This window comes from Eleutherodactylus coqui, chromosome 2, assembly GCF_035609145.1.
Source record: "Eleutherodactylus coqui strain aEleCoq1 chromosome 2, aEleCoq1.hap1, whole genome shotgun sequence".
NCBI lineage: Eukaryota > Metazoa > Chordata > Amphibia > Anura > Eleutherodactylidae > Eleutherodactylus > Eleutherodactylus coqui.
This window is the reverse complement of record NC_089838.1, coordinates 146,401,287-146,419,300: the sequence shown is the minus strand read 5'-3', so window position 1 is coordinate 146,419,300 and position 18,014 is coordinate 146,401,287. Positions and strand designations below refer to the sequence as shown.

Genomic DNA, 18,014 nt, shown 5'->3' with positions numbered 1-18,014 from the left:
ATGTAATGACTACCAATCAAAATCTGAAGATACAAAGATAAACCCCAAGATGCCTAGAACACTAATAAAACAAAAGTTTCTACCATCAGACACATCGCTGAAGCTGCATTGCCAACTATATTATAGCTGCTACAAAGACAAATAAAGTCTTGGGGTGCATTAAAAGAGGTATAGGGGCGAGGGATGAGAACTTTATTCTACCGCTATATGAGGCATTGTCAGGCCTCACATGGAATACTGCGTACACTTCTGGACACCGGTGCTCAGGGAAGATGTTGCAGTGCTTGAGGAGGTCCAAAGAAGGGCAACTAAACTAATACATGGAATGAGGGGACTGGAATACCCAGAGAGGCTGTCAAAATTGGGGTTATTCACCCTGGGAAAAAAGATCAAATAACTTGTATTTATACAATGTTACTATGTTACATTTCTATGATTTCCATTGATGCGATGTTTCTGAACATTCGCACTGGATGTTTCACCAGTAGTCTACCATCATCCGCAGTCCTGTTCTTCCACGGTCACCAGTAGTCCGCCATCATATGTGTATCCCATTGTCCGCAGTCCTGTTCTTCCATGGTCCTTATTTCCTGGTGTAATCGCTCACCCTGTTCATCGCTTACATCTCCAAGACAATCTGGAATTCGATCCAAAATGACTGCATGTCGTGCAATCTGATGCTCATGTCACAACCAAGTGTTCAAAAACAGAAGTCAGCGTATTCTCCACAAGTTCTCTGGAGTTTACGGCCTTGTAGTTCCCCAGGAAATGCTTTACAATCATACAAAACAACAACCACGCATGCATCTTAAAGTTGTCCGCGGTTTTATGTGGAATTGCCGGCAGAATTCTGTTCTTTTCAATTCCGCACCAAAATTTGCTGTTGCAGAATATTCCATCCTGTGTAATGGGTCCCACAAGCATGTTGTAGCCCTAATAGAACTGGAGCTACAGCCCTTCAAAGCAGAATGAGCTCTGCTCATCCAAAACTGAAATGTCCGTTTCCTGCAGATCAAACAGTTTGTGTATATTATTGACCTATCTCAGGATAAGTCATCCGTATCAGATGGGCAGGGTCAGACTCCCAGGATCCCCAATGGTCATCTGTTTACATGCTGAGTGCTGGAAATGGCACAGCTCCATGCGGTGGTCTGGGATGTCACTACAAGCTCTTTCGCATTCAAGTAAATGCCTCCAGCAAACAGCTGATTGGCAGGGGTCCTGGGTATCAGACCCCTGCAATTTAATATTTATGACCTCTCCTGAGGATAGGTTATTAATGTTACATACCAGAAAATCTGCTTTAATAGCAGTTTCTATTTTGATACAACTGTGATTGTATCAGAAGCTCAATGTCTGGTCAATATCTAACCTTGTAAATGTCAATTAGAAGGACAGAAATTGTGTTACATGTATCATCTAGACGATGCTGGACATGCTGTCCTCCGGCGCACTTAATGCAGTATATTTGGTTATACTAATGGACCAGTACGTTTTGCATTTCTACTTGCGGGTGTAACTGTATTTTTGACGTTTCTGGCTGCAAAAATAAAATGTAATGCCAGCACACTGAGAATTGTTATACTTAATGGGAATGTAGACACAACATTATAGGAATATTGTATTTTTGGCACAAGGTACCGTATAATATGTATTAACTGTATATAAGGAAATTACCTTCCCTTTATTGCTTTTTGTAGCTGCTAAACTTTTTGGGAAACTAATTACATGTAGAACTGTAAACATAGGAACCAGCCACAGGTGGACATACACTGCAGATACTGTATATGTTTTAATCAAGGAATCGCCTATAAGAAAAGTAACATATTAATGGGGCAGCTTTCTGAAAACTATCTAAAAGAGGTACTCTTTGAATTTTTTTTTCATTCATTATGTAGCTATCCCCCCAGTATATACTGTGTAAATCAGCTAGCATTACCTTGATTATTTGTTTGTTTTCTATCTGAATCCCCTGGCCCCTTTTTTTCTCACTTCTGACCAGCTCACATTTACTTTGTGCTCTCAAATTAGTAAGTTTCTCAGTCGGCATAACTCGTGTATGATGATATTACATGGAGTGTACCACACATGCTGTTCTGAGGGATACAACCCACCCCCTTCATTATGCAGGGATAGTACGCTCTCTAGTGGTATTAGTGTAATATGTTGCCACCAAAAGTGTGGCTGTGGCCGGGCTCAGCTCACTGTAATGCCCTGGTCACGCCCACAGCTCCTGATTGGCTGTGGCTCCTGCACACATCAATCAATGGAGACATACTGTGTTGCGGGAAACGTTTATGCTGATGCCGGAGACAGCGGCAGCACATGGCTCATCCAATAAGCATGGCAGATGAAGAGTGCTGGCACCGGACATAGCGGGAGTGCACCGGCAGCACAAAATGAAGCGCGTCGGCAGCAGATGACGACCGCCGGCACTACACACAACGGTAGTGCACCAGTAGCACATGGCTCACCTAGCACAGGGCACATGACGAGTGCCAGCATCGCAGACACAGGGAGGGCAACGGCAGCGAATGGCTCATGTAACACAGCAGATTAGGAGGGCTGGCACCATGCACAGGAAGAGCTGGAATAGACTCCTCATCTTCCGCTCTGTAATCTCCAGAGGTGCAGTAAATGATGATGGGGGTGATACTGCTTCTAGCCCTGCTGTCCCATCCCCAGTGTGCAGCTCCTGTGTGCAGTGCAGTATGTCTACATTGATTGATGTGTGCGCTACCCAATGGGAAGCTGTGGGTGTCACCTGTGCATTACCAGTCTGTAAGCCTGGTCAACCCATGTCTCCACCCATACAACCGGTGGAGACCTGCTACACTAATACCATCTCTAGCTAATGCTGTGCTGATACAACATTGGATTAATAGCACAGAATAGTGAAAGTAACATGATGGTGCTTGATAAGCATCAGACAGAAAGCTGCATTGTATGGAAGTGACTGCAGTATACAGAGGAGATCTCCAGAGCGTGACAGGCAATCAGGTGAAGGTGAGGGGGTACAAGGATGGGAAAATGTGTTCTCGCTGAAGTGACCCTTTTAATGTTTGATAGAAATGCTGAAGCTGAATACACGAGTACAAGCTGGAGGGTGACTTGGAAAGCTTTATTGGGCTATATGTTTCTGAGCCGGATTGGCTCTTTCATCAGACCACTTACTTATATAATGGGAAGATTTTAAACTCCTAAGAGCTTGGAGTCTGGTGTCATTGTTATCTCCACTAATTGCTGTGCATCAGCAGCAGATAATGCTAATGATACCAGTAAAAGATAAATACTGTTTTTTGTTTTATGTATTAAAAGACTTTAAATGACCCATGACCCTAATACTTGTACAGCATATAAGAAACGCATAGAATACAAAAAGTGAATAAACCTATGAAATATAAAACCAGTCAGCACTGCAATGCATAAAATCATACAGAATTCTTTTACTATGAATTAATAATAAAGCACATAATAAAAACAATGTGTAAATAGATGTTAGATGGCAGTGAAAATGAGTGTTAACATTCAAATACGAATTCTATTAAACAAAAACCAGACCCAACATTCCTGCTGGAACAAAACGAACAAAAAAAAATTCTGAAAAGTAAAATGTTTAAATCCCAAAAACAGTGTATAAACATAAAAATCCTCCCCAAAATTATTGCAAAACTAAAGTGTATATGTTTAATGTGTATTGTAGAGTGCAGTACCAGAAGTGGCTACCAAGGGGTGGGATAATTGTCTCTGTTAGGAAATATTTAGCAAGGAACGGTGGGTGTGTCTGCAATACAGAAAAACCTCTTAATTGCTTCACTTGGTGTCTATTATGTCAATTGAGAGGTACAGACTGGACTGGGAGTCTGATGCTGGGACCTAGTCTGAGAACCACAAACTTGACAGGGGAGGATGCCCCCTGGATGTGTATGATTTGATGGACATTGTTAAGGCGTTAGTCCCACATGCTAGTCAGGATTGAAGACTGTTATTTAGCGGCCAGACGTGTTTGTATCGTGTATATTGTGACGATTAACAGTGTGAAGACTGTTATTGCTGCTGTTCTTCTGCACTAAAAGGACTGATTTACCTAGTTCGGTAAACATCTGGCTTGGACTGGGTTTTCTGGAGTGCTGCCATTCATTTGATGGAAGAAAGATGGCGATCCGCCAATCTAATAACCCCCAAGTTGTCACTAATTACACATATAGTATATGAAAAGATAAAGAAATAAGTGCTAATGGAAGTGAAGCTGAACAAATAAAGTGGTTCAGACTATGAGGGAACAGTATATTCAGTATATATATCCAAAATGATTTGCTTTGTTTCAGCTTCAGGAGCCTGTTTGGTACCTGTTCAGAGGGGGTTACATGCAAAGATCTTGGCTCAGAATAATGAGCAATGTCAAAATGTCTGCATATACTAAGTAGCCGGATGAATAAATGTAGGCCAGCTGCCGTGAATGGCTTTGCACTACATAGCATTTGTAGATATTTTACCATTGCCCATAATTCTGGCCCTAGATACCTGCACCATGGAAGCCCTGTTTTCTGTTTATTGTAGTGACTTTAATGTATGATTCCTTTAAGGTGGCTCTTTTTATTGATAAATGATTAATTCAGCACTAGAAATCCTTTATCTTTGTAGCAAATGTGCCGCTTATAAGGGTAGTTTAGGGGAAACATCATTAGATATCTTCTCAGCTCTGTATAAACACCTAGGCAAGAAAATACCACTCGCCTACCCACAGCCCATAATAATTAATATTATTGTATCTTATTTGTATAGCGTCAACTTTTTCTGCAGCGCTTTCAGGTTATTTATAAACCCCCCCCAAGCTGGGTACTCATTTCACCGACTTCAGAAGGATAGAAGGCAACCTTGAGCCGGCCACCTGAACCATGCAGGGATTGAACTTGCAACCCTAAAGTCATGAGGGAGAACTTAGGACTACACTCTACGTCTAACAGTGCCTGCTGCCTTGCTGCACTCTTCTGGCTCCAACAATGACGTCTCCTCACGGGGACATGTGACCACTGCCAGTTAAGGCCCTTTTACACACAACAGTTATCGCTCAAAAGCCATCTTTTGAACGATAATCTTCTGGAGATTGCTGAGACCCTTACCAATGAGAGTTTTATCACCGATACTGTGTGGATAGGTGATAAATACCCCTTCCTTTAAATTCAGAAACAGAGATCAGATCTTGGAGATAAACTGTGTGAATGAGCTGTTGCATCTATGCATCAAAAGGAAAGGACATTGATGTATTGTATGGTCGTTAGTGAGCCATTCATTCCAGAGAGAGCCTTTAATACAATGCCTTGCAAAAGTATTCACCCCTGCCCTGCTGTTTTTCCTGTTTTGTTGCATTCTGATCTGGAATTAAAATTGATTTTGGGGGAAGCGGGGATTTTACCACCTGAAAATCAGTACTTTGTGGAGCCACCATTTGTTTACCCGAAGCCACCTGCATAGGTAATTGTATGTCTGTTATTGGCTTGGTACATCTACAAACTCAGATTTTTGCCCATTCCTCCAGGTAAGGCCGCCTGCACACGTCTGGATTTGCATTACAGAATCCAGAGTGGGCGTCTGCCTCCGGATCCGCAACAAATACTGCCCATAGCATGCAATGTAAAAGCAGGCTTCCATGCCCACGAGCGGAAAGCAATTGCGATTTTTATGCTCAAGGAGAAAAAAATCACACCATGCTCTATTTTGACCTGGATTCCATGCAGACGGCTTCCACTGAAGTCCAGCGGAAGCCTTCCGCAATCCTCACCTAGCAACGAAGCGATTACATCTGTACTGCACTTGTGCACCGGCTGGCACATCTGCAGTACCAAAGAAAAAGCATCCGGACAGGTAAACAGGGGTGATCGGCTGGTCACTGGGTCAAATTCCGCTGTGAAATCCCGCATTCGAAATCCGACCCGGTCGTGTGCATTCGGCCTGAAACTGCTCCAACTCCTTCAACTTAGATGGGTTGGTGTACAGCAGTCTCCGAGTAATACCACAGATTCTCAGTTGGATTGAGGTCTGGTCTTTAATTGGATGACTCCAAAACATTCCCACGTTTAACCTTAGACTTCTCCAGTGTAGCTTCAGCGGTATGTTTAGAGTCACTGTCCTGCTGAAAGATGAACCTTCGTCCCACTCTCACATCTCTGGCAGACTGAAACAGGTTTTCCTCAAGAATAGCCCCATATTTACTGCCATCCATCCTTCCTTCAATCCTGACCAGTTTTCCCATCCCTGCAGATAAAAAGCCTCCGACTGCATGATGCTGCCATCACCGTGCTTTACTGAGAATGGTATTCTTTGGGTGAAGAGTTGAGTTTGTACCACAAATAGTGTTTTCCCATGATGGTCAAAAAGTTCAGTTAACCTCATCTGATCAGAGACCCTTTCCCCAAGTGGTAGTGTTTTCTTGTGTTATTCTTTAAGCTATATCTGCTATAAAGAAGTATTTTAAATGTTGCAGATCTAGCCCTATTCCATCAGACAGATCCACATGCGAGCCACTTGATGGGCTTTCTGTGTAGAAATCTTAGCAAGAACTGACATATCAATCTCCCTCACAATGCATATTAACCACGTTGTATCCAAATATGTGGGGCCTAAAGCAATGTCCATGTAGAAGTCTTACTATATCAGATGTATCAATTTGAACTATTGGTTGTTATATGGTACTTAGTTATGTCTCCATAAGGTATGTATTAGTCTTGATAAGGTACCTGATAACCGAATAAGTGGAAGTCAAGAAGACTCTGCATAGTAAGGATCCTCTTAAAGTTAAGAGAATTACTCATATACATTTATCAAACTATTTACCCTTGTTTTTGGCATTTAGAAGTCAGATTCTAGAGAAAATGCGGCAGGGTTTCAATAATGCCAGAGATTGGCGTAAATCATAGTAAAAATGTACACTAACCCATACCTTATTTGGTCACCGTAGAATGGTGATTTAAGACATCCGGCCCAAGCTCTTCAGTCACATCAACTGATCAGCGTTGGTGCTGGGTATTAGACACCCCAACTAATCTATTGATGACCTTTCTTGAAGATGGGTCATCAATAATTTTGGACCAGAAAACCCTTTTAAGTGACAGCAGTCAGTCGTGGCCAGATCCATGCTGGGCTCTGTTCATAAATGTGCTGTAGTTCCTTTATTATAACGAAAATGACAATGCGGTGCAGGATCCCTTGTATGACAGATGCCAAAGAGCACAATGGGTTCCTACAGATTCAATCTTGGAGTCTGTCATTTCCACAAGGAAGGCTAGCGCAGTTCTACTCATTAAAGGGGTTGTCCCGCGAAAGCAAGTGGGGTTATACACTTCTGTATGGCCATATTAATGCACTTTGTAATGTACATCGTGCATTAATTATGAGCCATACAGAAGTTATTCACTTACCTGTCCCATTGCTAGCGTCCCCGTCTCCATGGTGCCGTCTAATTTCAGCGTCTCATCGCCCGATTAGATGCGCTTGCGCAGTCCGGTCTTCTCCCTGGTGAATGGGGCCGCTCGTGCCAGAGAGCTGCTCCTCGTAGCTCCGCCCTGTCACGTGTGCCGATTCCAGCCAATCAGGAGGCTGGAATCGGCAATGGACCGCACAGAGCCCACGGTGCACCATGGGAGAAGACCCGCGGTGCATCGTGGGTGAAGATCCCGGCCCCTTTAAATGTGGCAGAATTTGCAACACCGCTTCCAACGTGGAAGTGAACACAATATAGACAATGGAAGTATTAGGAAATCTATGCAAGGTCTTCTAAATTCAGTATATGGTATATCAGATGAACTTGTGAGGGGCGGGGGGGGGGGGGAACAGTGTGACAAAGTTTCTTTTTCAGTTCCTTATTGACTTAAAGGTGCTGGTGCTGGCAGCAAGCCATGACTCCTTTGATTTGGATGAAAACAATGTTGCAGCGTAGTGGGTGCAATGGAAGACATAAGCTGTCTTGCAACCTTTCATATGAACTCTACGCTTGGCAAATAAAATCACACAAGTACAATCTTGTGTAGAACAGTATTGGTTAATACAGTTTATTTAATTCTTGGAAGCTAGTAGTTTTAGCTAATAGGATCTTATGGAAACCTCAGATTTTCTTTGTGAAATGTTCCTCTGATTTGTCCCTTTTGGGATCCAATTTCATTCTTGACAGGGTGTATGTGTTTGGATAGAGGGACAGGTACGCTATCTTTTCTCATTAGCGAGAGCACCTAGAAGGTGAGTGAGGAGTCTTATAAGGCCATTCATGCTCCCCTGGGTAATATGCAAACAAGGGAGATGGATAAATACTCTGCAGCGCAACCTATTGGAAGGCAGCATTCCTGCAAGTCAATGTTAGACTCTTTATACAAGCCTTGTAGCAATGACTGGGAATTGAAAACCAAGCCACAATCCATACAGACCGCTGTTTCGGGGGTGTTTGCCCCTCATCAGTATGTGGTAGGCTTCTGGCTTGGCTAGCAAGAGGCCTCTGAAGTGGTTAAGGAACTCTACCTTTTCACCTTAGGCAGAGCACCTAGAAGGTGAGATGGAGAGATGGGTAGATTACAGCTATTGTAATGCACATTGAAGCTGACCATACCCATTACATTTTCTCTTAGAAGTAGGACTACAACATACTTTATTATATGTTCCTCGGGAAGATAAGCTGCTGCCAGAAATGTATGATGATGGCTTCTCCCCTATTCCTAGTAAAATAAGCACACTCAGATTATTCAAGCATGCATATTTTTGGGGAAGGTGTGTGTGTGTGTCCGTGTCGGTGTCCGGATTACGCATGGTTACAAAGAAGGCATGATATTGTCTGTGTCTGCACATGCGGCCTTCACTACAGACTTTCTGATAATTGTTTCAGCCTGCAGAATTCTGACATAATGTCAATTAGATATTGGGAGATTTATCATATGTGCAATTTTGTTGAATGTTAAATGATATGCAAATACCTTCTTTCTTCGGGGTGTGACAGTTTGTGCTGAAAATACACCTTTTCAGCACTGGTTGGCCATGTGCCTTTTTATGTGACTTTTTAAAAAAGTTGACATTTTAAATTAAAACCTTACCACCCTCCTTAGTCTATATCCTGCATATAGTTGTGGGCCAATTGATGCATATTTTCATCATGCTCCTGATGATCCAACTCAACAAAGTTGGGGAATGAGTTGAGCCCCCTTTTTCCATCTGTTTGTGAGCTTATATTAGCTCAAGTCTACATCATATACTCTCACAGGCTTCTATTGTGGCCTATGCGCTGATGGCACTGGTGTATCTTGTTGACACCAGAAGTATGGCTTGGGCTGCCTGAGCTAAATTGAGCCTGCAATGTAGGGAAGCAAGAAGACCGCGGCAAGCTGGGATGGCAGGACCTGAGAGAGCACAGGAAGCAGGTTCCGCCATGCAGGAAGGCTTACCTGTAGTAATGGGAGGGATTTTTAGTAACTTTCCCCCTACCATTTAGCTGTTACCCGGCCACACAGCACACTTCACAAGGGCACATATCTCCCCTCTGCCGGCCGCAGCCTGTAATTCATTGCTGCCCCCTGGGAGTCCAACAGCCGGAGACATCTGTGCCTTGGCAGCCAGACACTGTCACACAGTGCGAACACTGCCAACCGGCAGGGCAGGTGGAGAAGTCAGATATGGGGGGGTCGGGTTCATCTTCACTTATCTGGTAAGCGGAGAGAAGCTGCGGTGAGTGCTGCTACAGAAAGTTGGAAACTTAGAGAGGCGTTAGCAGGGCGGAACAAAGGCATTACCTGTCACTTTGCAGCTCTCCACCCATATTTCTGGTGGAGACAAGATACACCAGTACCTGTGGTGACATCATGCATGAATGTTATTCATGCATCCTGACTACCCTCTAGGCCTTGTGAACTCCTGTTGGTTCCTCTGCCTTTTTTTCCATACCTAGTTTGGGACCCAGAAAATTTTTCTTAGGGTGCGGGCCTTCTCTTGGAGTGATTTAAGTTATTAGAACATTTATTATCTTCTTTCCTCTGAGGAATAGGTGTTTTTTTCACTATCTATTACAATCATTGTTAGGTTCACACAGTGTGTGTCCTTTACTACGGTATCTACTTTGGCTTGACTTTGGTCAGCATTTTTTCCATCCCACAAACCTCATCACTGATGATCATTTTTGGCTGAGCTATGCCATTGCACCTCACTCTGGTTTGGTTGTGACTAGAGGCTCAAGGGTTGTTTCCATACTAATACCCCTCTCCGTCTAGTGGTATATTTCTATCCTTTTGTATTTATCAACCCTTATTTGATATTTTAGACAGTTATAATAAAAGTTATATTTTAGGGGTGTGTTCAGTGACCTTTTAATATATTATAACTCACGCCCACAAATTTGGACTAAAATGAAATTACCTCTCAAGATTAAAAATGGGTGCACAGGGTTCATAAATCAGCCGCACAGTAACTGGACTAGAAAGAGGTGTATTTTTAGGACAGAATCCAGACTCCATAGTCTTGATAAGTCTCCCCCTTTATGTTCTCACACTTCACACAAGACAGGCCATTCATACCCCTGCATCACGTGCTAACAAGGAGGCTCCTTCCTGTCCAATACATCCAATATTCAGAAATGCACAGAGACTAAGGTTTTCTTATTTGCTCAATTTTCTTTATAGTCTCCATTAACCGTATACATATATTGCAGTGATGCATGAAGTTCCAAACCTGTTTGCCCACAGTGTATGAGAGGTTCCATGAGGAACTTTAGTCCCTTTAATTCAAGAGTCATAGGAGAAGGTGAAGCAGCGTTCCAGGTGTATTTATAAGGAGAACACTACCCCTGCCCCTTGGGCACCAGCCTGCTAATCCCTGGTCTATGTACATGCCTGTCAATCGCTGTTCTGCAGGGCGAGGGAGTGCTCCCGTCATGAATACACCAGACTCATGAACTATGTGTATTGTATCTTTTTTTTTCAGCACTCCATATAGCCAAAGGGCACAACATTTTCTGTTACGGACTTGTATTTGTATTATGATGTGCTTACACTTTGCAGCATACTAAACTGATGGATTTGCTGCAAAGCCTTTAGACAGTTATATAAACATCCTGGAAATGACTGAAATAGTATATTATCTCATATTATCTTGCAGCTTTCATATGCAACTGGTAATTCTTGGTTAACGAGTCTTCTTTTTATTTTAGTGTCTGAAGAAATGGAGCAAACAATATTACCAACCTATGGAACCATGCCAGAAAGTACATGCAAACTTCAAACGGCAGAAATGGTAAATCTTTGCATTTAAGCACAGACCCTGCAAAATGCAGTTAGTATTTTAACCCTTTCCAATCCGCTGTCTGACGTCTAAAGACATTCTGATTGAAGGCTGTACAGCTGTGATGTCAGAAGACCTCCAGCAGGGTATTCTTACTGTATATTACTGGCCGCTCTGTTGTTGGGGGGCCTCTCTGGCATGTCACATACTGCAGTACTGGCTCTAGCCAGCAGATGGCGCCATTGTATAAAGGCAGAAAGAGAAAGCACTCTAGGAAACTCTGAATCCAAAATTGGATTGCAAAGGGTTAATAGACATGAGTTTCTAGTGCCAACTGCATTATTTTAGGACCACTATTCGCCCAGAAATCTTACAAAGTACACTATATACGTGAAGGCTTTTTCACATCATGTCTTTGCTTTGTATGCTGGGAATGTTCTCATCTGAGCCATCGGGCTGCATTAGTCAGGCGGAGAGGCTAAAAGAGTGCCCCTTTGGACTGCAAAAAGAAATGGTATGGAATAGCTTAGTAGACTATGCCATCCTTGGAGTCCAATAATAAAATGTACGTGTTAAACGCATAGTTTGTTTTTTTTTGTTTTTTTTTTTTACCATGGTTATCCTTGGCTAACGGATGCCACTGTATGGTATTCATCACAGGCACAAAAATATGATGTTAACAGCCAGAGTTCTTTACACAACACACCAGGTAACATCTATGCTGTTAGACTTCACCGCCTGTCTGTTAATACAACATAATTGTATAATATATTAAAGCAGCTTGTATGTTATGCTATGCTGCTTATTTCTGTTTTTACATTTTTTTTTTATGTCCCTACAGGGGACTTGAATCTATGAACCACTATAATACATTGCAGTACTTCTGTACTGCAATATATTATCGCTAATAATGGCTATCATAAGTAATGGCAGACCTGAACGCCATTGTCTGGCAACCTATCAAAAGGCCGATAATGTTAGAGGGAGTGCCCCACCCCCTCTGTAAACCCTTTTTTGATGCTGTGATCAACCTTGATCACGGCATGTAAGGGGTTAACAGCGAGAAACCGCAGCATTTACAGTACAAGGCAAAGTCAATGTGTTTGGCAGAAAGCTGTTCTCACAGGATAGAATTTTTCCTCACTGCTGCAGTGCGGAAATGCTGCTGCGGAACGGTTTTTGGAAGACGCAGCATGTCACTACTTTTGGACTTTTCCGCAGCGCTTTTTTTGTCTATAGACGTCCATGGAAGCAGCAAAATCTGCACTAAAATACGCTGCAAAAAGTAAAAAGCGCTGTGCAAAAAGGTTTGCAGATTTTCCGAGCCGAAAAAGCGGCTAAAATACGCAAGACAAAAATTAAGCTTTAAGCGGTTTTGCCGCGGAAAAAACGCAGCAAATCTGCGCCATGTGATCCCAGCCTAACCCTATCAAGTAGTAACTTTCACATTCAAAGAACCAGTAGAAAAATGTTGCCCCCAAAACTAAAATTAGAAATGTTCCTAGAGATTTCCTGCTTTCACCTAGGTTCTTGTACTTGTGGAACCAATTGTGTTTCTAAGTTTGTTGGTTTTCGAGTTTGTCTACACGTGGCAGATATCTGCTGTGTGAAAACATACTCTTACACAAGGAAAAGTTTAGAAAACCCAATCTTCACAAGGGCTGTCATGTCAGACTGCCTCTTTAGTTATGCCCTAGCAGATGCCCCTCCCTCCTCCCTCTTGAAGTCTGTGACCGTTTTAAAAATACTAGAGCAAGCAGCTGCTACATCTAAGGGTGCGGTCACACGGGGCATAAATCCTGCAAGAAATCTCGCGGAATGACCGCAGCGGGACCGCACAGAAATTTTGCAAGATTGCCGCAGCAGAAATGCAGCTTCAACACTCTCACCGTTCAGCGCTGGGTTTTGAAGCGGCTTCGTGGCCTGCATTCTGCTGCAGCCGTCTCTCCCCATAGAAAGGAGAAAATAGCCGCAGCAGAGACAGCGATAAAATTGGCATACCGCATATTTGAATTCCGCACGGCATGTCCGTTTCTTCGTAGCTTGGCCGCAACTGCTTTTCCGCTTTGTGTGGACGAGATTTTTGCTCCTTTCTCGGGATAAAAATTGCTGGCGGAATTTCCATGCAGAAAGTCTGCGGCAATTCCACCCCTTGTGAACCCAGCGTAACTGTATGGAGTCTGCAGTGGTGACCAATTGGTAAACCAGTCACCATACCCCTGTTCTGCTTATAGATGAGTTTCAGAAGTGGGACACACACCTATGGATAAGCCATACCTGCTTAAAGGGAACCTGTCACGTCTCACAGCACCAAAATCTAAGCAAAACTGTTGCTGTTAAGGGATGTGACAAGAAGCCGCGTGATGTGTTTTTTTTTTTTTTTTTTTTATTTAATACTCATCCACTCCCATGATCCAGCGGGGTCCCCCTCTGAAGTTGGTGCACAGCATGAAAATGTGACTTTTTTTTTTCCCTCCTCCAGAGTCTCGTGTATACCATTAAAGGAGAGCGTGCGCACAGGACTCTAAAGAGTCCAATTTTTGTGCCACACTCCGACTTCAGAGGGTGATATTGCTGGAGCAGGTGAGTATATAAAAATAGATCACCCGATGCCTTATAACGTCCCTTAACAGCACTAGTTTACGGTGCTGTGGGGACGTGATATGTGCCCTTAAAATGATCAGTGACTTTTCAAACTCCTTGTGCGTATGTAATAGGCAGTGTAATAACTTGCAGAAGTGCAATTTATTTATCTAAAATGACATTTTTATGCTGAAAAATCACTCCAAATTGATGGCCACTAGAGGTCTCTGTTCTCATCTACTGCCTGCTATAAGTGTGTTACTGCAGATAGCACTAGGGCAGAACAGGAAGTGGAGGAGGGGGATTGTATAACTGTGCTCATTGAAGTCTATGAGGGAAGGGAGGAGGTGTAAAACTGACTCAGGACAGATTTACATGGGCTAGCGTGATGCTGGGCTGAGAAACTTGCCAATGTGTGTGTTTTTCACACCGATGTAAAGTGTTTTTCATTTGATAACTCCCCACATAGTTTCTGTGAAACTATTGTTTTCAGGTGTTTTTTTTTTTCTCCTCGTGTATCAGAGAATTTCAAGTGTTTCCCATTTATTCTATGGTGAAATATCACACCCGCATGTACATCACAAAGCATGCCAGTGCCGTGCAATGTCTTGTAGAACATGCTGTGATTTTTTTATTTTTTTCTTCTTCCTCGCAGCATTTCTGTGAGGAGAAAATTCGCTCATGTGACTAAGCCCATTCAGAAGAATGGTGTTCATCTTCAGGCATCACACAATGCTCAAAACGCGTGCAAGATTCTCAGTGGTGTGAATCTAGTCCTACAGACATTCTTAGAGCTAATGGTCTGTGATTTTCTGCAATTCACATTTCCACAGCTTATTCTGCTGTATGCTATACTACATGATATATCTGTGTGGGTGTTAGACCAGAATCTGCAATTCTGTGTACAGTCTATAGAACACAGGGCAGTAGCCAGGCTCCTCCCTCTAGTCGTATGAGAACTGATAATCATGAAGACACCCTGCAGAGGTGGAAATGCAGAACACGTCATATAATAGACAGATATATTGTGTGCAAACACACGGCAGCTTATTCTGAAGCATCGTCTGAAAAGTTAGGTATGCTTTTAGCTGAGACTATCCCTTTGAGTCTGCATTTTTAACATCACGCTTCATTTCAGCAGGAAAGTATATTTAATAGCTTATCAGTTTTGCAGTCTCTGTATGGGATTTAGAAGGTTTTCTCATAATGACTGGGGAAATCTCGGTCCCTGCAGGCAGTTTTGAATTGACTCCAAAGTTTTTTGCCGTCATTTTTTCCAATAAATTGAAAAAAAAATGAACTGGAACATTATATAAAGGTTTTCATCTGTTTTAAATAAGGTAAGGATTGGAATTCACTCCGCAGCCAATAGTACTCGGTTCATAACTGTTCACCACATTTCAGCATCATTTTAATTTTTTTATGATATATATGCATATTTTTTACATAGTATTGAATTGGGAGGCACACAAAAGACAAATGCTTCAACTTCCTTTTAATTACTATACTTATATTACCACATCCTCCTAGGAACCTTGTATACAACAGCCTTGAGCTTCATGGAAAATTCATTCCTGATGTCTACTTATGGAAACTAAACATAAAATCTAACTCTTGCTTGTCAGTGGAGTTACAGATAACTCTGTTGCCCGTAGCCATGAATGACTTTAAAGGGGTATTCCAGTAAGATGATAGGGTTATCCCCTATCCATAGTATTAACTAGCTGATTGGTGGAGGGACGACCTTCTGGGGCCCCTACTGATTGCCAGAATGGGGTTTCATGTCCCTCTGAGAAACTGACAAGTGAATGAAGCGGCACTGAGCGTGCTTGACCACTGCTCCATCCATTTCAATGGAAGCACTGAGAATAATCGTACTGCAGGTAAAAATCACCACGACGGCACGAGAATGTCGCCTGAGCGGTAGAAGGGGGTTTCTGGGGGTCTGGGCAGCTTTCTGATATTTCCTGCTTGTTCTCCATCTACCGCTCGGGCGATGCGCGGTCCATACACATCTGCGCAGAAAACCGCACATACACGAGATCATGCCCGCAGCGTTTTACCCATTTTGCAGATATACACTCTGCCGGCACAGACCACATATGGCTACGAGTGTACTGCGCATGCCAGTGTATCACACTCACACAGTCATGCGCAGTGTGACGTTTTTCCTTTTTTTTAATTCCCCGCTCCATTTTATAATGGGGTTGTGTATTTTTTAAAAATGCCGCCCATACGCAATGTATTATGTATGTACAGCATTGCATGCACTACCTATACAAAGGTATTAGGCTCATGCTGCATGATATGCAGAGAAATGGAGCATGCTGCAATCTTTCTCATGTGTATCTACACGCGGTGTCTACGGGAACGTGTGCATGGATCAATGACATGCCATTGACTCCATTCACCGCATATCACGCGGCTGTGTAACACACTCGTAATGTGCAGTGAAAAAATGCCCATGGACATGAGCCCTTAGGTACATGCGTACAAGCCATACAGCGCCGTGATGTAGTCCCTGTCTGTTACTCTGCTCTACTATTTATGTATAGCTTTTTATTTTTGCTTTGTGATTGCTATAAATAAAGTGAATCATCTGGTGTACAAAGTACTATTTACAGTAATCAGTTTTATAAAATAATTGGTATGATAGAAATATTAGAATCTCTACAAATGGTTTACTAATATAAATAGTGCAGAGATTATTTTTACATGGAAAGGTCAGGAAGTGATTACTTTCCCAACCTTGTGTTGAGTTCCTGTTTTTGTCATTGGTGTGACTGTTTTATAGAGGCTTAGCAACAACTTCTATGGAAAATAGTTTGGCTTTCCAACATAATGTTGGATATCCAGATAGAAAAAATATATAGAATGTTCTTAAATCTCTAGTTTGCTGCTGTTATTTTTTTATGTATTTAAGTTTCACAATTTTTTTTTTTTTTTTTTTAATAATCCTAGGTAGAGTTCAATGAAAAGCCAGAATCCTTATACTTCAATGATGATCAAAGGCGAATTGATTATATTTTAGTTTATGAAGATGAGACTCTGAAAGAGCAGACCAAGAACACAAAGAAGAACCTCTTCTTAAAGCAGAAGGTATGTTACATATTTAGATTTTGGTATAGAAGTGGTTTGAGAAGTATAAGAAAGATCTTGTGACGGGCCTTTGTAAAGTCATAATGAAAATGCAAGCTATTGTTACCCACAAATATACAATATCCAAAGCAAATACGTTCATCATGATGGCATCCACTTGAGCTGATGTAAATCAGCAGATGTTGATATGAGTAATATTGTAGGTTTAGATTATCTATTTAATAGTTCCTGTTGGTGGATATTTTTACACAGGAAGACTGTCTCTCCTGTGCTTTCACACAGGAGTAAAGGCCCATTTACACGCAGCGATTATTGCTCACAATTCGTTCAAATGGCTGAAAGTGAGCGATAATCATTACATGTAAACGCAGGCAGTTATGCACTATTCGTTCACTTGTTTAGTGCTGGTTTTTAGCCGGCATAAAAACCATTGTTTGATCGCTCAAAATTTGTTGCATTTGAATCAAATTCATTTAGTCTTTTGAGTGTCTTGCTGACTTAATGTCCTCATTGTGTTTGCCTTGCATATATGAGTACACTGTTTACTCTGCTGGGAGGAAACAGTGAAATCCTGCCAGCCCGATAACCCTCACATAAACACACGGGAGAAGACAATGGAATCCTGCTGGCCAGATAATTCCTCACATAAACACATGCCCACCTGAGCAAACCACTCCTACTGAGTCTACTTGAGCATTTCAGCTAATAGAGGAAATAGAGATGATTAAAAGCCATTATCTGTACATGTAATTTTATGCAAAAATTGTTGTCAGTCCATTTAGTTGTTTTAAGTGATAATCATTGCATGTAAAAGGACCTTTAGTCATTCAGTGATTGGAGGCAAGCACACTGGAGATCTCTCCCAGCCGCCTACCTCCATTCTAAGATAAAAGACTGCCTGTTTGCACAGGCCTGTAGTTGCTTGTGTTTTAGGTGAGCTAAAAACCAAAAGACTACTACAAATCACTCTCTGCCCTGTAAGCAACCGTTTGCACATGGGACAACTGTCGCGCCTTGTAAAGGAACTTTAAAGTGACCCTTCAGTCCTGGACAAACAAAGATGGCTGAACTGCTCAGACTACCTG

The 18,014-nt window shown here is 42.2% G+C and overlaps 1 protein-coding gene across 1 annotated transcript in view; it reads left to right on the top strand.

Moving 5' to 3' along the window:
- ANO6 (anoctamin 6) overlaps positions 1–18,014 on the top strand; it is a 78,255-nt gene that overhangs the window by 10,409 nt on the left and 49,832 nt on the right. The window contains exons 2-3 of the mRNA XM_066591717.1: positions 11,177–11,259; positions 16,792–16,929. Of these exons, the coding sequence (XP_066447814.1) occupies positions 11,177–11,259; positions 16,792–16,929 (221 nt within the window). The remainder of the gene's footprint in view (positions 1–11,176; positions 11,260–16,791; positions 16,930–18,014) is intronic.